The sequence below is a fragment of the Scardinius erythrophthalmus genome (genome assembly GCF_964197995.2).
Source record: "Scardinius erythrophthalmus genome assembly, chromosome: 8".
In the NCBI taxonomy this organism is placed as follows: domain Eukaryota; kingdom Metazoa; phylum Chordata; class Actinopteri; order Cypriniformes; family Leuciscidae; genus Scardinius; species Scardinius erythrophthalmus.
Genome location: NC_138228.1, coordinates 4,404,706 through 4,426,863, shown reverse-complemented (window position 1 = coordinate 4,426,863; position 22,158 = coordinate 4,404,706). Strand labels below are relative to the sequence as shown.

The window sequence follows — 22,158 nt, the reverse complement described above, 5'->3', positions numbered from 1 at the left end:
AAAAGCAACAGGATTTTATTTTTTTCAGTGCATGTGCATTGTTTTATCACAGTGCCTTGATCCCTCAAAATGGGCTGTTATGGATTCAAATTTGTGTAATTTATCTGGGTAGGTTTAGTTTATTCTTTCTTTATAATTCATTAGCCTATTTTATTTCCATGCCAAATAAGCAAATATCTATTGGTCATGTTAACCACCAAGTTTCAGATGATAATGTGTCCACCAGATGGAGACATTTCCTCAGAGCACAGCTACTGTTGCTTATAAGATCTGTACCTGAAGAGAACGATTCTCTGCCTTTGGAAATAAGAAACATTTAGGCTGTCATCTTTGCTTTTTTTCAACAAACATTTGTTATGTGAATAATCACTCATCACACAACAGCCTATGAAAATATTAGTACATTTAAGAACCCTGCAAAAATAATCGGTCGCTACATTCTTCAAAATAAAAGTGCCAAAAGCTGGTTTTCACAGTGATGCCATTAAAGAATCATTTTTGGTTCCCCAAAGAACATTTCAGTGAACAGCAGCACTATGGCAAGCCGTTTTAGCTTTTAGCGTCGGCATGAAATCAAATTTGACAAAACTTCTTCTTATATGTAATATTGTAGTGTTTATTATAAATGATTTATCTGTGCACTTCATTATTTTTTTAAAATTCATGTACCCTATAATCGTTAATCAAATACATTACCCTTCCCTCCCCCCTTGAAACGACCTCTCTTCTCTTTCGGTCACGTGCCATGGCGAAAGGGTGCGGCCAGAGCCGATGAGGGTGCGGCTATCGAGATGCTCTCGAGGGTGAACTTGACTGATAACAGAGAATGTCTAATAAGGCTGATAACTTGACTTGACTCATCTTGGTTCGCGGGAATAATAAAATAAAATAAAAAATCCTTCATGGGAGGGTAACGGTGGGGAGTCCGGTGGAGAGAAATCCTCCACAACTGAGCGTAAACTGACATTCAAATCTGCCTCGATTTTGTTTGCAACGCCAAACCTCCAACGATCCAATCAATTCCCGAAGGACGAAATCAAGCCCCGCCCTACATTTTTTTTTCTAATTTCAGAAGCCGTTTCACTCGGATATGCGTCACAACAAGGAAAAAATTACAATCTCAACTTCCGTTTCATGCCGACTTTAAATTGTACCCAGTGTTACTCGTCGTAATTGCATTTTTACTAGTAAGAATTAAATTTGAGAGCTCTACAATTCAATTCTTACTAGTAAAAATTCCAATTAGAGAGCTCTACAAATGCATTCACTTCCATTCTCCATAGATTTCCATTCATTTTTAATTACGGAGCTCTACAACTGAATTGTTAGTAAGAATTACAATTAGAGAGCTCTACAATTCAATTATTACTAGTAACAATTCAGTTGTAGAGCTCCGTAATTAAAAATGAATGGAAGTCAATGGAGACATATGACTAGTAAAAATTCATTTGTACAGCTCTCTAATAGTGATTGCTACTAAGAATTGAATTGTAGAGCAAATTATGACGAGTAACGCTGGGTACAATTTAAGCTAAAACGGCTTGCCATACAGCACAGGTGTAATTTCCTGATCCATCTGCTGTCATTCTCTCTGAACATCAGCTCTCATCACGGCTTCAGGGTCGCTAGGAATAAAGAGCTATTAAAATTCAGTTGAGTCGAGGTCAGCGCCGCTCTATGCTAATCTCAGCCGGACTTGAAGAGCCCTCTGTTCTGGCCATAGGTCACTCGACTTTGGGAAATAACCGGTTTCCAGGGATGTGCACGTCAGCAACAAGTCCATCCCATCGCGAGTGGGGGAGAAACAGGAGCGAGTCAATAAAATCGGCTCATTATGTTTTCAGCATAAAGCGGATGCTTTGTGTAGTAGCAACTGCAGCACACAGTGGAAACTTCACTGATAGTGATATGAGGCCGATATTTTCCACAATATTCAGTCTAAAGACCTGATCTAGTATGGCCAAGCTGCTTTAAAATGAAGCTGAAAAGTGGCCAAAACCTCTCTAAAACCAGTAAACAGCTACTATTGTTTGTTACTTCTAAAGGACTCCTTAAATGAAATGTTTTTTCTCATTTATTTCTTCAGCCATGTGGAATTATAAACAGTCAATAGGCAGTGTGTGTGGTCCTCAGTAATGACACAAATCTACTGTAAACACACTCAAAAATATTTAATCTTTGTGAAATGCTCAATCATCTGTATTCATCTTGGATACAATAGCTGGTTCTGGGTTTAATGATTTCTCCTCCTCCCCCAACAGTGATTGAGTCCGAGAAAGCCTGCCGCTTCCACGTTTAGCTATGATGTGATAACAAGCGGGCGGTAATGTAAATGTGCATGAGGATTGAGTGTAACAGGCCTCTGTCTGTGTATTGTCCGGCTTCTGACAGGGTCTTTAATTGGTGCCGCTGCACTTTGATCACGCTCAGAGATTAAGTGAAGCTTGAGACCTATTATTCCTCAACTGCCATGGGAGTACACATGAAAAGAAACCCTACTGAGAATTTCCAGACCAGTCCAGTGCATTGTGGGATAGCATGCACTAGTGTATCCCTGGCTACTATAGTGTCATATACTCTCACAGTAGTAGTTTCACAATTTATTCATTATTAATGACAGCTGTAGACTTCATAAACAGGTCGAGGAAAGAGTTCTGAGTGATTATATTTTATTGTGCAATTACTGTTAGATCTATGCAGTGCTGTTTTACACTGCATGCCGGAAAAAGCAACAATTTTCTTTTCTCTTTAAACACTGAATGGTTTAAGGAAGAATATCTATGGAAACTTTCCATTGCATTGAAGGTTCTTTATAGTGGAAAGGGGTTCTTAAATATTTTTAAACCTAAGGAAAAAACTGTTCTTTTAATAACTGTTCACTGAGAGGCTCTTTGGGGAGCCACAAATTGGCATCACTGTAATTTATAAACTACTGTAATTATTACACAACAGCTGAGATGCAGATGTGTTGAGGTTAACCTCGTGTGTTTTTCTGACAGAGTTCAGCATCAGCTCAGTTGTTTTATTTTCTTGGTTAGGCTATATGAACATTATGGGAACATTACTTTTGAATGTTCTCTGAACATTCTGAAACAAGTTTATTTTTGAAGTAAAAAGATGAAATTAGACCATTGGGGTAAGATGGGCCACTAGAGTTAGTAGTGTTATTATGTTTAAATTGTAATTAATGGGGTTATTATTCAGTATTTCCATGAATCTTTGCTTTCATTAAAACCTATAGGTTACTGAGTATATGCATAGTGTTGCTATTATGACATATCTTCAATTAAAATATGGGAAATTAAATAAGCAAATATTCATATGCCTGTATATACATCAAATAGAATATTTTTACCTTTCAGATGAATCTCTTTTACCAGGATTCTGCTTTGTCTGTCATCGGCTATTCAATTATGATCACCTAAATTGTCAAAATAAAATGTTAAATACAATAGTTTATTTAGTACTTTGCATTGACACTTTAAAAAATTATACATATTACTAAGAATTATATCAGAAGTAAGTATGGCATCTTTCTCCATTCTACCTTATAATAATTATGAGGTTACCACAATAAATTCGAGCAGTTTCTATAAGTGTTACAAGTTGTGGAAGTAACAGCATCACTCTTGACATTACATGACAACAACTAATTCATTTTGCCAAAGCCAAATGTGCGGATATGATTTTGAAGTTGGAGACAGGTGACGGGTTTTCCCATGCGGAGGACACACCCTCTCCTGGCAACTTTAACCACTAGTGCTTCCCACGGTGATGCGCAGTGAGTCTCGCGCTCTGCACGCGCACACAACAGCCTGTCCGCTTGACGTGAGGGTAAAAGAGCAGCTTTCAGTGAGTGGGAAAGTAAATGGGATGAAATATCGAGTCAGTAGACCAGCAGGTCGAACATTCAAAGCTTCTTAACCGCAGCAGGTGGAAAGAGGAGGAAGAGCTCGAGGAGAAGGAGGAGGCGCGCGCGCGGAGTGTAGAAAGACCTCAGTGGTTTCATCATTTACCTGTGCATCTCATTTGCCAGCTATATTTTGCTCGTTCTCACGCTGTCTTCATAATGGACAGATGGACAGTGTGAAGAGAGCGTCACCAAACAGGGAAAGGCTGTTGCGCACGCACAGACCAAGTGCGCAAATGTCTGCAATGAGAATGGATAGAGACAGAAAGAGTTGGCACTCTTGGGAGAGCTCGAGGACGGGCAGAAGGAGTGCTGTTAGGGCGATGATAAGGGATGTAGTGCACGGACAGCACTGGACCGCGATTCTCCTGCTCTCGCTCGCGCTGCAGCCGCAGGTAATCCGCCGATTACGCGCTATTTTCAGCCACCGTTTAACCTGCGTTGACTTTTTATTTCCACGGTTGTGAGAGCTTCAGTGCAGGGTTGGTCTTACTGTAGAGGTGTGTACAGGAGATTCACACCACACAAGTGACTTTCAGGGAGCTCAACTTTTCAAATCAGTTTCTGTCAGTTATTTTCTGGGCGCAGTCGGTTGGGGTTCATCTCGCGCACAATTTGCTAACTACCTTAAAGACGTTTCCAACAAAACACTAACGATTTTTTTGTGATACATTTTTGTGTGTGTGTTGTGCAAACCCATAATAACGTGATAAATAATTACAGTAATTATTATTATTATTATTGTTGTCGATGTACCGACACCGATCGCCTAGCTGTTGCCATGGTTACCTCCTTTTGACACATTTAGCGATTTCTGACTAAACTTTTGTGATTGTTAAAACTATATTAAAAGCGATTATATATTTTTCTTTACCAAAATGTAGGAGGGTTGACGCTGAAATAGCGGTGTCAAACCCCTAACGAAAATTAAACAGGGTTTTACTGAAGTAAATGTGTAGTAATGTTTTTCTTTTTTGGCGGATCAATACCATTTGTATAACCACAGTTTTACCATAAATACCACTATGGTTAGTGAGGCAAACCATGGTTAATTTGTGGTTACCATGGTCTAGCTATATAGGCTAACCATGTTTTATTTATTTTTTATTTATTTTTTAGTATAGTAAAACCATGGTTAATTTTCGAAGCCAATGCTGTGGCGTTACCGTTTGCAGCCACCTGTTGTTCCATCTTTCTTTGTTGCTCGCTGCACTTGTCGCTCTTTTGGGCGTGTTGTCTCATTTTTCATGCAGATATTTCATTCTCATGCTCAGCTTTGGTTTATAGCCAACAATATATCTGACGCACACTGGAATTTGTTGTTGCAAAGCTTTGTCTTTAATACTATTTGCTCTGTAATAGAGAAATGAAAAACAAGGCTCAGCATATTTGTGAGTGAAATGTACCCTGGTGCACTGGCTTATTTGTTCAAGAACGCATCATTTTGCTCCAGTATATAAATGAGGACATTGCAGTGTTTTTCTGTTTAGAGCGAGGCTTATTGTTAATTTCATTATGTTTATATCAGGCAGTGAAGTAGTGGCTATGGAGATTTTTATAAAGAGAAATGGGTCTCTTTGTGGGTATGTGATTTTGCTTTTGTTTGCATTCCCAGAAAACATTCAGTGACTGTAATTATGCTGATGATCCATTTGTACCACCCGAATGGCTTAGCTGTATTTAGAGAACACATATCATCACTTTTTCAAAATATGAATCTCTCTTATGGTTTGAAAAAAGAAGCCAACTCTGTTTAAAAAGAATTAGCATCAAAGCCATAACCATGTATTGATGTCTTGAAATAAAGGATTAAAAGAAATAAGTTCTAGCTCTAACATAGTAGTTGTGAAGTAATCCATTTAAACTCTTTGAAAATTATATTTCGTTTAAAAATATTGACACATTCGCTCTTATATGTATGTCTAACGTCAAAATATGTCAAAAAGATATGTGAAAAAATGTCATATGTCTCATCACATTGAGTTATGAATGACATGTATTATGTAAATGATGGCATATTTTCAATTCAAAATGGTGAAATTCCATTAAAAAAGTTGAGAAGTTCACATTAATGTGGGTCTTTAAACATATCTATTGTAAAACAGTTGTTAAATATTAAATGTTTAGCTACCTATCTTACCACGCCCTCTTTCATTGTAAAAACTAAATCGCACTCGGTAAGCTCCGCCTTCTTTGATCTAATTGGCCATCATTTTGACATTGACGACTGCCGGGGCAGATCAGCATAAAAATAATTAAACTTTTTGAACTTTTTGTCATCCTAACAGAACGGTCGGTGCATAATGGGAAGCAGCAGAGCAGCATTAAGAATATCAAATATTGAAGGGGCAATTTGGCCATTTCTAATTATTATTTTGGGTTGGGTTCATAAAAACAAGGTACATCATTTCTGAATCGACTCCCAATGCTACACATCCCAGCGCAGCACCTGTTATTCCAGGCTTTGAGGTCTCGGCTGGGGTTGTTGGTCTGACTCCTCGCCTGCTGTGGAGGGCAGATCCTGCGTATGAAAACCCTTTGAGCTCAGAAACGGCATGTGTGTTCTGGCGGGTGAACATACCTGTCCTGACACCGAGGGCGTGTGAAAAACACTAATATTTTGGTTCTGCAGTTTTTGCAATACGAGAGCTTTGGTTTTTGAATGCTTTGATGGTTCTTGGATCAGATGTGCTTCAAAGTAAAGAAGGTAGACGAGAAAGGAAAGAAATCTACGGTTGGTTGGGCTATAAATAACAGGGCTCAACAATAAGGATGGCCCAGTCAGTGGCCTGAGGTCATTGAAGGAAATGTGACTTGACCTCTCCAGGCCAGTACTGCGCTTTCACTTCTTCTTATGTTCAACAATCATGATTAAGTGCTTTTATGCCTTGCAAACATTTGGGTTTTGTCTATTTGAACTTTGTTGTTCAATTTGATTTCTGCAAATTTAAATATGTCACATAGGTATTGTATGTAGCCTATATGTCGTAGGGTTACATTAGCTGTCTTTGTCAAAATTGCAGGAATGACTTGTGACAGTACTATGAATATTCACTACACTACCATTCAAAAGTAGATTTTAATCTACTTGATTTTAATATATTTAAAAATGTGTTCCTGTGATGGCAAAGTTTAAGTAGCCATTACTTCAGTCTGTAAAATATTTCAGAAATCATCATAATATGCTGATTTGATGCTCAGAACCATATTTTTATTTTATTATTATAAATGTTGAAAACAATTCTTCTGCTTAATAACGTGATAATTATTTTTTCAGGATTCTTTGATGAATAAAAAGTTCAAAAGAACAGCATTTTTATGCTGAATTAAATGATTAATTTCTTGAAATAAAATCCTCAAAATTCAGAATGGTAGTGTGCATTAAAAAAAATATTATAATCTCGCATACCTCATGCCATTGTTTCCAGAAAAAAAATGTGTTTATGAATGAACGAGTTATCCTATAGCTGTTATAAAGAGAAAGACCATATTTTTTGAGCCCGATCTCACGGGAAAACGTACAAATTCTACGAGGTGGCTTATTCGTACGAATTCATACGACCTGACTCGTACGAATTAGTACGTTTTTTGCAAAATCGTACATATTTTACGAATTGGCCAATTCGTATGAATTCATACGAATGACCTACCCCTGACCCCGCCCCTAAACCTACCCATCACGTGGGTTTAGACAAATCGTACAAATTCGTACGAGTGAGGTCGTACGAATTAGTACGAATTAGCCAACTTTTTATCATTCGTACTAATTCGTACGAATTGGTCGTGAGATAGCGTTGTATTTTTTTCTGACGCATATATAAATATGTTGCTATAACTTGCAAATGTTGCCGTTTATTGTATTTGTTGCCAGTTAAAGTAATGTAAAGAACTAATGATCCAACTGGGCCAGCCCAAAATAGTGATCTGTTGAGCCTGCAGAATATGCAGAAATGATGGCCTAAATATGCATGACAGTAGTGTGTCAGATAGACCAGGTGTGTTCTGCAGTGCTTTGTTGGATATAACGTCTTGTACTCAGACTGTGGACTTTAACGGTTAAGTCCATTAGTAGTTGGAGGATAGCCATTTTAACAGTACAGCCATTCATGCATTGTGGGAAGTATTAAAAAGTGAAATCAAGAATAATTCCTGGTTAAACGACTAAATCAGAAATGCGTTTGTACTGTTAGATGCTGATAATACAGTAACAGCTGGGCAATCCCAGTCTGTTAGATGTAGTTGTCCCCTCAGAAATGGGCAGTATTATTCTCATTTTGAATCGCAGCATGTCTTTGTCTCTGATGTTGGACAGCAGAAGTTCAGCATGAGTCTCTGAGGGGTTTTAATGTCTTGGTAATGAGCCCCGTGATGCAGCTCCACAAGAGAGACTGCTGAAATACAGGTATGTTGGGAATGACCCTGGCAGAGGATCGAGGGAGAGGAAGAAAGAGAGATGGAGAGTGATGGCCGGTGGTCTATCTGCCGAGTGTTTGATGTGTCCATGTTTTAGGAGCAGGAATGGGACAACATGCCTTGATGGAACAATGGGAGGACAGTACAGCCATTCAGCGGTCCGGCTCAAACGTAGGGTCACGGGGAGAGGAAAGGCACCACTGAGTCTTACTGTCTGACCCCGCTTGGAATGTCGTATTCACAGGAGAATCAGTGTGTGTGTGTGTTTGTTTGTGTGGGAAAGAGTGTGTGATGCTTCTGTTTTTTCTTGTATTTGCATATGGCAAAGACATCATGCACTGGTCTAAAATATCTACTCTTTATATAATAGCTAATGAAGCTAGGGTCTAAAATACCCGTTCATGACTTTCTTCTGCCCCTCTGCAGAGTTTTACGTGTGTGTGAATGTCAAGTCAAGTCACCTTAATTTATATAACGCTTTTTAAAATGCAGATTGTTTCAAAGCAGCTTTACAGTGATAACAGGAAAATAATGCAACAAAGTTTGTTTCTAGAAGAAAACCGCGTCATAGTCCAGCTTAAGTAAGTTCAGTGATGGTTCATGTGTGTGTGTGTGTGTGTGTGTGCATTCTCTCCTCCTTAAGACAAAAAGACTGAATAAAGGAACAAAGGAAGGTCTGAACACAATAATGAGAGAAGGACAGATCTGTTCCCAGGTGAAAAGGAGAGGAAAAAAAAGAACGACACGGTAGGAGCTGGTGTGTAAATGTTTCCCCCCCTTGGGGAGAGATGGAGAGAAAAGAAAGGAGGGGTATTGATATAAAAAAGAATGGAAGAAAGAGGACAAGGGGATGAAGAGTAGGAAGTAACTAACACAAGGGATTAAGGAGAGAAAGCGTGAGAGAGAGGCAAGACATGAGGAGGTAAATAACCTGAGGGGAGAAGATGGAGATAATGAAGTTAAGTGAGCATGCAGATGAAGAGGGTGATTATAGTTCAGAAGAGGACTGTCCGTTTAGACACACGGGATTTGCTTTGAACCAATGTTATCGTCTTTTCCTTCTGTCTGCCTTTGGATACAAAGGCTACTAGAGTCATTAACTGTCTGGATGAATAGGGTCTCATGAGGATCGTGTTTGTGTTGTTTAAAGGTTGTTAGATGTCAAGGAAACGTCATTGTGTACTGAAATGAATACATCTGTAACAGATTTGAATGTCATGTTTTATTTTGAATTCACATATTTTACTCAGTCCAAACCAGCAGGGCCTTTGAGCATTACTCAGAGCAAGTTCATCTGTGTTCATGCAACCGCAGTACTTTTGTTTTGTTTTGATTTTGTGGTAATGCTGTTGAGTGCTTTTCAATCTCCTGTCTTAAATGGTTAGTTCACCCCAAAAAAATCACAATTTTCACACACTCTGTTATTCTAAATTTAGTTAGAATGCTCTATGCTCTCCTCTATATCATCAAGTGAATGGGGGATGAGTACGGTCATGCTCCAGGAATTACATTAAAAACACCTTAAACGTAAATGTAGTGAGACAAGTCAAGGAAGTGTTGCATAAAATGTAATGTTTGATATCACTGACATCAAACCTGTGTGTAAACTTCAGGGAGATTTGAGAGCTGTAATGGAGGGAAAGATTATCTTCTGTGACCCTGGATCACAAAACCAGTCACAAGTCGCACGGGTATATTTGTGGCAATAGCCAACAATACATTGTATGGGTCAAAATTATCTATTTGTCTTTTATGCCAAAAATCATTAGGATATTAAGTAAAGATCATGTTCCATGAAGATATTTTGTACATATCCTACCGTAAATATATAAGTGAATGCAGCACAGTTGTGAACATAAATGGACAACTTTAAAGGAGATTTTTACAACAAATAGTTGTATCTCAGCCAAATATTGTCCTATTCTAACAAACCATACATCAATGGAAAGCCTATTTATTCAGCTTTCAAATAATGTATGCATCTCAATCTAAAAAAATTGACCCATGTGACTGGTATTGTGGTCCAGGGTCACATATAGCTTATAAATTGCATAACTTAGATAAGGTTTTAATGGTATGGAAAAGAGCTGCTGGGACATTGGATCTCTTTGCAAGCAGCCATTACCCTGTAGCCCAAGACTAGTTGCCCACTAAATCTAAGCAGGTTTGAGCCCATGAGAACCCCTAAAAGGTTCTATATAGAACCTTTTTCCTGGCTACGAAGAACCCTAAAGGGTTCTTTTGATTGGACCCCTAAAAAGGGTTCTATATGGAACCTTTTAGGGGTTCCATATATGAAGCGCCTGATAGAACACTTTAGGGTTCTATATAGAACCTTTTCTTCTGAGAGTGTGGTTAGTACCTGGATGGGAGTCTTCCTGGGAAAACCAGGTTGCTGCTGGAAGAGGTGTTAGTGAGGCCAGCAGGGGGCGCTCACCTGTGGTTTGTGTGGGTCAAAAAAAGCACAGTCCTTCGGATGTGACGTTAATCCGAGGTCCTGACTCTCTGTGGTCATTAAAAATCCCAGGATGTCCTTCGAAGCAGTAGTCTGGCTATCACCAGACCAAGCTCAATCTTTTAAGATCGAACATTGGTCTGGGGAGTGTACCGTGATCAACGGGCATAGTTCAAATGACTCTGTACGCAATTGGATGGTCCTTCAACCAATCAGACCAATGATCCGGGTGACGTACTTTGCAAAGCGACGCGAAAACTCCCAGCAGGAAATGTGTAACCAAACGTGTTGATCAGCGGTTTGCAGAAGCAGCAATGGAATCGAGCGATTTTTGCAGGTTGTGCAAAAAAAACATGAAAGTTAGTGGTATTTACACCCACTCGAGCGATTTGTTTGCTAAAAAAAAGCCATTGAGCATCTTCGAGAGGTTAAAAGGAATTGGACAGAGCCATAACGGCTCTTGAATTGGATTGGATTAAACCCGCCAATAGCGTGCCAGGTGGATAAGCCAGTTTGTGATTGGGTCCCGCAAATTTGTAATGGACGCAGGATAGATAAATGTACAGGTTTCCAGCCTGAGCTCCAGGGCGAAATCAAATCGCCGGCAGATCAGGCTGGGTTTACCCAGTCTATCGAAGCGGTGTAATCCTGGCCAAATTTGCCCTCATGGCCTCCTAATCATCCCCTTATAGCGATTGGCTTCATCACTCTGTCTCCTCTCCATCAATAAGCTGGTGTTTTCTTGGCGTTCTGGCGCGAAATGGCTGCCATCGCATCATCCAGGTGGATGCTGCACAATGTTGGTGGTTGAGGATAAAGGATCCGCCTAAATATAACAAACATTTTATAGAAGACTTTTATGATTTTCTGGCTGGTATCATGACAGATTATGACGAGATTTTAATTGCTGGGGATTTTAACATGTCTGCTGTCCTTTAAAACCACTTGCTAGAGACTGTTTAGATATGATTGATGCTTTTAATCTTTCATAGCATGTGACTGGACCGACACAGGTATATGGCCACACGTTAGATATGGTTTTATCTTATGGGTTGCCTATTTCTAATATTCGAGTACATAATGCTGTTTTTTCTGATCACATGCCTGATTTGTTTTTTCTCTGCCCTCTCATAGTCTCAAACTGCCTGCTCCTATGCGCCTGTGTCGTGTGTTTAAGCCCTCCACTGCTGCTCAATTTACTTCTGCTTTTATTAATATAACCCAGTCTGGTAGTAGTTCTCTAGCTAACCTTGACACAGAACAACTTCTTTCGTCCTTCCTTTCAAACTGTGCCGACATTCTAAACTCTGTTGCTCCACTAAATGTTAGGTGCCTCAGATCTAAATGTGAGCCATGGCTCAATGATGAGGCCAGACGAGTGTGCAGGAGAGCTGAGTGCAGGTGGAAAAAGCACAAGCTCCATGTATCATATGAAGTCCTTAAGGAAAGCTTGAGAAAATATCAGAAAACTGTCAAAGCTGAAAAAATAAGATATTTTGCTGACATTATCTCCCAAAATTTTAATAAACCTCGAGTCCTTTTTAAAACTATTGATTCTTTATTGAACTCTCCACAATCTTCCAGCTTGGAAGCTTCATTTGAAATCTGTGAGAATTTTCTTAACTTCTTTTTAGACAAGGTTGTCACTATTAGAGCCCATATCGCATCCCCCGCTCTCGACCCTTTCATAGTTAGCACTTACTCAACTGTCCTCAACCAGTTTGAGCCTGTGTCACTTGTGAATCTCACTGAAATCGTTATGAAACTAAAACCCTCTTATTATTGCCCCACTGACATTATGCCCCCTCGACTCTTTAAGGAAGCCTGGGAGACTATTGGCCCAATTGTTCAAAAAATTATAAATAGTAATTTGGCAGCAGGTGATGTTCCAACATACCTCAAAGAAGCAAAGAAATTTGGATTCCTCGGTTTTATCCAATTATAGACCTCGAAGCTTCCTTTCATCTCAAAAGTTTTAGAGAAGACTGTTCTTCTACAGTTGCAGTCTTTTTTAGATGTACATGGAATTTTGGAGATTTTTCAATCTGGCTTTAAAGCATTTCACAGCACTGAAACGGCACTTTTAAGAGTTTTTAATGACCTTTTATTAACCATTGACTCTGGAAATTCTGCCATACTAGTGCTTTTAGACCTCACTGCGGCATTTGATACAGTTGACCACGCAGTTCTTATCTCCCGTCTAGAGCACTGTGTTGGTATTAGGGACACTGCTTTGCAGTGGTTTAAGTCCTATTTATCTGGGAGATGCTTTTCAGTAAAGCTTGGAGATTTTGGTTCATCTACTGTCCCCCTTCTTTGTGCTGTTCCACAGGGCTCAATTCTTGGACCACTTCTCTTTTGTCTATATCTCCTCCCCCTTGGAAACATAATTAGAAAGCATGGCATCCTATCATTTTTATGCAGACGATTCTCAAATATATCTTCCCCTCAAAAGAGGTGAAAGCAACAATCTCATACCTCTACTGGAGTGCTTAAAAGATATTAAGGCCTGGATGGCTTCTATCTTTTTAAATCTAAATGAAGATAAAACTGAGGTAATTTTGTTTGGACCCAATTGGGCCCATGATATTCTTCCTGTTGACCTGGGCTACCTGCAACAATATGTGAAACCCATAGTCACAGATTTGGGTGTCAAAATAGACAATGTTTTTAAACTTGATAAACAGATAAATAACATTGTTAAAACCAGTTTCTGTCACTTGAGGCTTTTATCTAAAATTAAACCTGTCTTATCTCTTAAGCACTTTGAGCATGTGATTCATGCTTTTATTTCAACTCGTTTAGACTACTGTGCTCTTTACATTGGCGTAAACCAAACCTCTCTTTCACACTTACAGTTAGTACAAAACTCGGCCGCACGCCTGTTAACCGGCACTCGCAAGCATGAACACATAACACTAGTCCTGGCCTCGCTACATTGGCTCCCGATCCATTTTAGAATACATTTTAAGATCTTATTGTTTGTTTTTAAATGGTTTCAGCACTTTGTAAACCTTGGTTTTTTAAATGTGCTATATAAATAAACATGGAATGGAGGAGATTCAAACACGCTCAAGTCATTTGCACATGCGCTGTTGTAATCGCATTGCATAAAACATAAAAATTAGGCTGCACGCGGACAGTGTGCGCCGAAGTATGCTCAGGGCTTTAAAGAGCCTTGACAAACCTTGGGTTGAAATGTGTGTTCCCCTCGGTTGAAATATCGCACCTGCACTTTATTAACATAAACTAAAAAACACAAAAATCTTTGGAGGCTGAATGTGATGTGTCTCATCTTAATAATTTCATGCACTCTGTCACTTTAGACTTACTGTTTATTTAACCTTGTTGTTTTGATCTCCCGTAGGTTGTGTGTGCGGTGGGCAAATTTGAGGTGGAGATTCGACAGTGGCTGAACCCTCAGGGCTTTCTACAGAGTGGTCAGTGCTGTGACCCCCAGGCCAGCGGGGTGCAGCGCTGCTCATCAGGTGATCAGTGTGACACCTTCTTCAAGGCCTGTCTGAAGGAGTACCAGGCGCGGGTTTCACCAACCGGCCCCTGTACATACGGCACTGGCAGCACACCTATCCTGGGTGGCAACTCCCACACCTTACATCACCATGGAAATGAGGGAAGTGACAGCAGAAACGGACGGATTGTTATCCCATTTAAATATGCATGGCCAGTGAGTACAACTTATTTATCAGTTTAGCAAACACCGCTGAAGTGAGAATAGAGATCATGTTTTATCGAAGCCTAATATTGCTGAAGACACTCGGATGATGTGCAGGTTTTTCTGATCTTTTATACAGACAATAGTGCGTGTTTGAACATATCAGGGGGATATTTTTTAAAGGGCAGCTGTCATGTCACCATTAAACTGTCTCAGCTGCAAAGACATCACCTCTGCTGCCCTTATCATGCAAGTTCTTGAAGGTGAACCATGTCATTTACAAAGATAGAAAAAATAAGACTGAAAAAGTTTCCAGATCACTCCTCCATCTGCCAGTGGTTGAAAAATACATAGTACCGCCTCCAAAACTCACTCCATTAGTTGAGCCAATGTTTTGTTTTTTAAATATGCTGATAATGGAGAAAAAACAGCTAAATTTCGAAATTGAAATAAAGGTGTAAATGCCTATGCCAAGTTGTCTGTATGTTAAAGGAATAGCATTCTGTCCTTTACTCATCCTCATGTCCTTCTAAATCCAGAAGACGTTTGTTAATCTTCTAAACTCAAATAAAGATATTTTTAATAATATTTGAGAGATTTCTGTCCCTCCATTGAAAGTCCATTACACTAAAACTTTGATGCTTCAAAAAGGTCATAAAGACTCTTCAGAAGAGTTTTGATTTAAATCGCTTGATTTGCATGGATTTCTTTTACAATGTCTTTACGATCCTTTTCTAGTGTCAAAGTTTTGGTGTAACAGACTTAAAAGGAGGGACAGATATCTTTAAGGTTTCATTAAAAGTATCTTCATTTGTGTTTTTGCCAGGGCTGTCGATTTAATGCATTAATTTAATTAATTATTAATGGTAAAAAAGTATGCGTAAAAATTTTTGGCGCGTTTATCAATATCACACAAGTGCTGTTTTTGTCCCAAATAGCTTGCAAGAAGTAAATATTGTTACATTTTAAACACAATATTGTCTGCTTTTGCTCAATTTTGCCAATATCATCTGTAAAGCCAGAACAGAACTGTTGTACATCAGTTTTGTTTGTGAGTAAGTCCACGTTTTGAGCAAATCAGTCGGATCAACCAATGATTCAATGGCCCATTCATAAAGAGAGCCATTTACTTAATTCCTGAATGAATCAGCTGTTTGAATGAATCGAATGAATGAATTACTTACTCATTTAGACATTTATTGCAACCTACTGGCAGTTTTAGTTTCTTATTTACAGTATAATGTCATGAAAAAATGATTTCATATTTCCATATTAATAAAAAAAACCATTAAAGGTATAGTTCCTCGAAAAAAAAAGAAAATTCTGTCATCATTTACTCACCCTAATGGTCTCATGGCCATTGAAGCCTAAAAGTTTATGTGTTATAAGTTCTATGTTGAATAAAAAAAGGCTGTAGTTTCTCAGCCAAATTTTATATGCGATTAATTAATTGCCACATCATGTAATTAATCAGATTTAATAATGTAAAGCCCTAGTTTTTGAAGATAAACGAAAGTCTTCTGGATTTAGAATGACAAGAGTTCTGGGTAAATGATGACAGAATTTCCATTTTTAAGCAAACTAACCCTTTGAGAAAACCTTTTTCAAAGTAGATGCACTAGAAGTGTTGTATCTAAGCATTTGTTTGCCTCTATCTATTTACAGTAAATTTGGATTGCAGCCTAAAAGTGGTTTCCTTAAAGCTATACAAGCTGTTTCCTTAACTTGCTTATAGGGAAGTTTTCATTTATCCTTGATCTGACCTCAGTGGCATTACGCTGAGCATATGGAGGCATTAATGCTGGCTGGCGAGATCGTAGACATGCTGTGCCAGGGATCTTACTGAACCCTGAGTTCTGCGATCAGTGTTTGGCTTTCTCCAGCCTTAGTCTTTAAACTGATTACGCAATTATTGATTAGAGCGGATTGATAGAGTGTGTGTGAGAGAAAAAGATGAGGGTGAAAGATTGCAGCACTACATTTCCTTTTAATTGTATATATTGGTGTAGTGGTGGCTGAAGATAAGAATGTCTTTGTAACATAATGGGTGTTGTTCATGGTCCTATAATTTAATAAGGCCGCTGATATTTCATATAACGGCACTCGGTCGCTTCAGTGTTTCTCCGCTTGTCTGTGTTCACCACACACCGATCCATACCAACATTGTAACCGAACGATTTTCATTGATGGAGCAAAAATAAACAATATATTTGGTCATATTTTGTCTGAATTTGTTCCTCAATATTACATTCACAACAGCAACATCACAATCGCAATCTTGCTGCCAATGAAAGTAGTTTGGTTGCAGTCTCGTGAACCACAGAATTGGTTTTCGATTGGTTTAGTCAAACCTGAACATCATAAATTACAGCTTGTTTATTTCTCCACTCCTCTTCAATTTGTGTTTATTTCCTCTGTGGTCATTGTCTTGACTAGAAAATGTGTCTTTCTTACCCTCCCACTGTGTCTCATCATTTCCTTGCTCTTTCTCATATGAAACATGTTTATTCTCTCTTATTTTTCAGACGTATTGACATCACTTGTTTTTAGTAACAGAGCAAACACCATCGCTACAAATAAGCCATTAATTGTTGACTTAAAAACTAATCTTTAATTAGGCCACCGTGATTTAATACTGGTGTATTTGTTTTATGATATAACTTCATACAAACCTAAACATAAAAGAGAGATGCCCAAGGCCCCAAGAAGGAAACCAACTCTTTTGTTTGTCTTGTGGTTGAGATCATGAAAGTCTAGTCACTATGCTAAGTCATCACACATAATGCTAATCTTATGATCAGAATCTCAAGGGAGGGGTTGTGGATATCAAACTCTTCGATGAGTCACAGAAACCCCCAATAAAAGAAAGATGAGTCTCATGACCCACATCTCTCTCATGTAAAACATTACAATATACTCTTGCTGTAATTACTGTCTGCATTACAACCAGCTTCAGGCCCCAGAATCCCTTCAGAATCACTTGCCAGCTCTAGGAGACTGATAGGATGGTACAAGTAGGGTTTGCTAGTTTTTTTTAAATATATCTATATTGTAACGCAGTTTGTTGTTGCAGGAAGAAGGAGGCGGGAACATTTAAAGACTTTAATAACAAAATAAATAGACAAATACAAAATGAAACTAAAACCACTTTAAAGTCACATATAACAAAATAAAACACAACATAAATCCAGGCCTGGCCTCTCTCATCCTTCACTGTCATCGCTCCTCCGTGAGAGATACGAGACCGGTGTGTTGCTCATTAGTAATCACACCACTCGTCCTGCTCGCCACATATATATTGTTGCCTCAACTTGCCTGAATTGGGCTGTTCTCTGACTCTTAGCATCCTGAAATGAACCTCACAAGTGGCCAACGTGGAACATCACTCGACATACCAACTATTGTTCTAAATCTTTGCATCATACATTTATGCATTTGGCAGACGCTTATATCCAAAGTGACTCACGAACCCAATGCGACTTCAGTTAGAGCTCATCATGTATATAGCTGGAGACTAGACTTATGGTTGATTTCAGTATGGTGTTAGTGTGTTGCTAAGCTAATGCAAGCATCAAAAATGTAAGAAATGCACAACTTAAATCCAGAGTTCTCGCGAGAGCACAAGTTGAATTTGCTCAGCGAGTTACTCTGGCGTCGAGTAATGATGCTCATTAAATATGCCCTTGTATCCGAGCTGCACCAATCACATCGGGTTATCTGATATAGGCGGGCCAGAGGCGAGATGACGACAGCGCTGTGACGTCGAAGTCATTAGTAAACATTGCAAGATGGCTCTGGATGAACACCAGTTGTTTGAAACGGCTTTGGCCGCTACAATGAACGAGTTAGGCTTGGCTTTTTATCTAAAAGAGGAACAGAAGACGCCACTCGAATCCTTCCTTTGCAAGAAGGACGTTTTTTACTGTTTTGCCGACCGGATACGGCAAGAGTCTAATCTCCCAGTTAGCTCCGCTGGTAGCTAAGCGATAACTTGTTGTGATTGGTCGTAGTGTTATCCAATTGCGTGCAGTGAGATTTTCAAAAGCATGCTTGGTGCCGTCCCTCGAGCTGGCCGCTAGTGTAATGGGTTTCTTCCATAGAAATGAATGTATGGCAACAAACATAAAAATACACAGGCACAGCACACCCAAATAATAATATTTGGGTAAAACAGACCTTTTTTAATTATGTTAAAGTATTTTTCATCAATAATGTGTTATTAAATGGAATGGAACATTTCTCATGGCTCATTCATTGTATCTTTGAACAATACATAATTGGATTTCCTTCTATGCAAAGGATGTATGCAATGTTGTCTTATAATTTAGGAGGTATTTTAGAAGTTTTGGAACAACCTTTTTGGAATGGTTTCAGGGGCGTAACTAGGGGGTGACCATGGTGACCCCTGTTGCGCAAGCATTACGACTAGATTAACAGCTGACTTTTCTTGTTCAAAGAACTATGACACTGGCTAAAGACCATGTACACACTCCAACTGAACTAAGTTGTCACTTCACCTATTAATATGGAAAAAATAACAAGCCCAAAAATGCCTAAAATAAGAGGACATGGCAACACAGCAAGTGCACGCACGCTTGGCGAAGCATAAACAAAAAGCACAGAAGAGCGAGATGCGAGTGTAACAGTCAAACATGTTCTTCAAGTGCATGTTTACATAGAAAAAGAATGGAAAGGTAGCGCAGTGGAATGGGAAAAATCTTAAGGTTTAGCCAACAAAATTTGAAAATATTATTTGTATATCATCTGCGTTGTACTCTCTGAGGTTCAGAAAGCTGTCCTCTGTGAAATGTGCTGTACCTACTGTAACCTCTGAAAGCAAAAGGGGTTTTGCTTTTGCATCCAAACACACAGCGTTTCCACATGACGACACTACAATTCACTGAAACGGTTGCCTTCTTTGTTTGCATATGCTTTTGGGTGGACATTATGCTAACATAACATTATATGCTAACATTATGGACATTGTGACGTAGACTTTGTAACGTGGGAACATTGCAGATCATGTACAGGTGAAACTCGAAAAATTTGAATATCGTGCACCTTATTTGAATAAGGTGAAACTAATATATTATATAGACTCATTACATGCAAAGTGAGATATTTCAACCCTTTATATATTATAATTTTGATGATAATGGCTTATAGTTTTTGAAAATTTTCTACATTTCTGAGATTTTGAATTTGCACTCTAAAAAATGGTGGGTTGTTTTAACCCAATTGTGGGTCAAATATGGACAAACCCAAACGTTGGGTCAAAAATGTAATTTAAAATTTTGCCATATTTTACCCAAAGTTGGGTTGAAACAACTCAGCATTTTTTAGAGTGGGGTTTTCATAAGCTGTAAGCCATAATCATCAAAATTATAACAAATAAAGGCTTGAAATATCTCACTTTGCATGTAATGATATATTATATTAGTTTCGTCTTTTAAGTTGAATTACTTATGCACGATATTCTAATTTTTCGAGTTTCACCTGTACATTCACAAACAGATACATTACACACTAAAGGAAAACATTAAAGAGCATCATATGACCCCTTTAAATTCTTTACTTTCAAATGTTTCAAATCTTCAAGCTCTAATTCAGATGAATACTGCTAAAATGCTGTAAACTTCGGTGCACAAAAATGTCGGAATTATGCGAATATGTAAGTGAAGTAAACCTAGCGGATGATGCATTCCCACAACTCACAGCGCATGCAGAGATGGAGTTCGCTGTGTTTACTGTGAACCAAGCTGCTCTGAGATGCTGAATACAGTGGCGTATATCACAGTTATCTTATTAATTTTAATTTCACATTCAAGTTACATTAATTATTAGCTTTTTTTATCAACATTGTGAACCCCTGAATTGGGAAACCCTGAGAGCATGGCGCTATATCGCTGATATAAAAAAGTTAAAATTCCAAACACAAAACTAATAACACTTCAAACAAAGCAATAATGTACTGAAGTTAATGCATTATCTTTTATGCACCGATGCATTGAAGTGTGTGAGTGTATATGAGTATATGTCGGTCTGTTTAAAGAGTCACAGCTGTGAGAAAATCGTGGAGGGAAAAAGGCTGTCTGGATCAGTTTCAGGGCAGGGCTGAAGGTTCAGGGTGAGGGAGTGAATGGATTTCTGTGGGCATCAAGGTGGTGAAAGAACAGTATTATCTGTCCATCTTTGTGTGGTGGTTTATGGAGGGAGGGATGGTATCAGGATCCCACAGCCTCAGGTGAGGAGACAAACAGGTGAGCACAGTTATTATGAGGAAAGGTGAGCTGTTCTCTCTCTGGCTTTCTTCCCTTCTCTTCTCCTCCGCTCGCTTTCTGATCTTCCCAGCCTCTCCGCTCACGCTGTAAGTGTCGGTTCCTGAGTGATGACCCACACACTGTGTTTCACCGCTTAACTGTGTTGTCATACTGTAACGCATTGTGTCTCCGCCATTGTTTAGTGTTTCCTGATTAATGGTGCAGTGATTGAAGCTGTTGGCCTTCATGTGGTCGCACAGTAAATGAGATCATCACTCTCCCTTTCTTCCGTTGTGACAAGAAAAGACGAGAGGAGGGCGTCTATGATCGGGATGAATGGATGTGCAGAGGAAGTTGATGTGTGTGAACTCCAGGTCGGAGGTTTGGGAATCATCGTCTTCAGTGTCTGAGGTCATTACCTCTATCTAAAGCTCAGATATTTGTATAATCCCCATTAAAGGGCAGCATGACCAACATTGTAATTAGGGCTGCACAATATATCGAAATATCGCAAATGTATATATATCGCGATATGCGATAGGCTTGCAATAACTGGGGTCATGAACAAAAGACAAAGAGAAAATCACTCACTGCTCTTGGCTGAATAACCTTTGTAGCTTTAATAAGAATCAGTGTATATTTAATTCATACAGTGAAAACTAAGCAGTGTTTTATTTTTACATTTGATTATTCCGTTTGTGTTGTTAAACAATCCTAATGTAGGATAACCTGAACCCCTAAACCCTGTGGTTAACACTGATGTTAAAATAACACTTCTTGCGCAGTAAAACACTGATGTCCACTTTCAGAAGTTGTAGGGATGTTTTATTGTCACAAAAAGAATGTGAAAGGTTATATAATTTTTAATATATTTTAAAGATAATTTAAATTTATTTTACACACTTTAAGCATTATCGTATCGCATATTGAATATCGCATTATTTAATGAGTTATCGCATAACGCATTTTTCTTCAATATCGTGCAGCCCTTAATTGTTATCATTTTAGTTTGACCAACATTGTAATCACAGTAATTTGTATCCTAAAATAATATCCATTACACACACAAATCGATTCATATGTGAATAACGATTCTATCTTCTACCAATTCAAATCAATTCACAAATTTAAAAAAAATCAATTTTCTAAATGTTTGTTAACAACGTTGGAACAACGAAGGCGGCAGCAACTGCGACAGTTTAGAGAGTGCACAGGCTTGCAATGCGGGATCCAATATGAATCAAGCTTACTTAACAACAGGTAGCCTACTAAATCAATATCTTAAAGGAAACCTATTATGCCCCTTTTTACAAGTCTCAGGTGTCCCCAGAATAGTTTCAGCTCAAAATACCCCACAGAACATTTAATATACCATGTTGTAAATGCTCATTTTTGAGTGGGTGCAAAAACATGCTGTTTTTGTGCATGTATTGTATCTTTAAATGCA

At 38.6% G+C, this 22,158-nt stretch overlaps 1 protein-coding gene across 2 annotated transcripts in view; it reads left to right on the top strand.

Moving 5' to 3' along the window:
• Positions 1 to 3,838: 3,838 nt before the first annotated feature.
• Positions 3,839 to 22,158, top strand: part of LOC308694661 (uncharacterized protein) — a 68,634-nt gene continuing 50,314 nt past the window's right edge. For both annotated transcript variants that reach the window (XM_081372312.1, XM_081372311.1), the window contains exons 1-2: positions 3,839 to 4,305; positions 14,146 to 14,463. In XM_081372312.1, the coding sequence (XP_081228438.1) occupies positions 4,078 to 4,305; positions 14,146 to 14,463 (546 nt within the window). In that variant the 5' untranslated portion in view covers positions 3,839 to 4,077. The remainder of the gene's footprint in view (positions 4,306 to 14,145; positions 14,464 to 22,158) is intronic.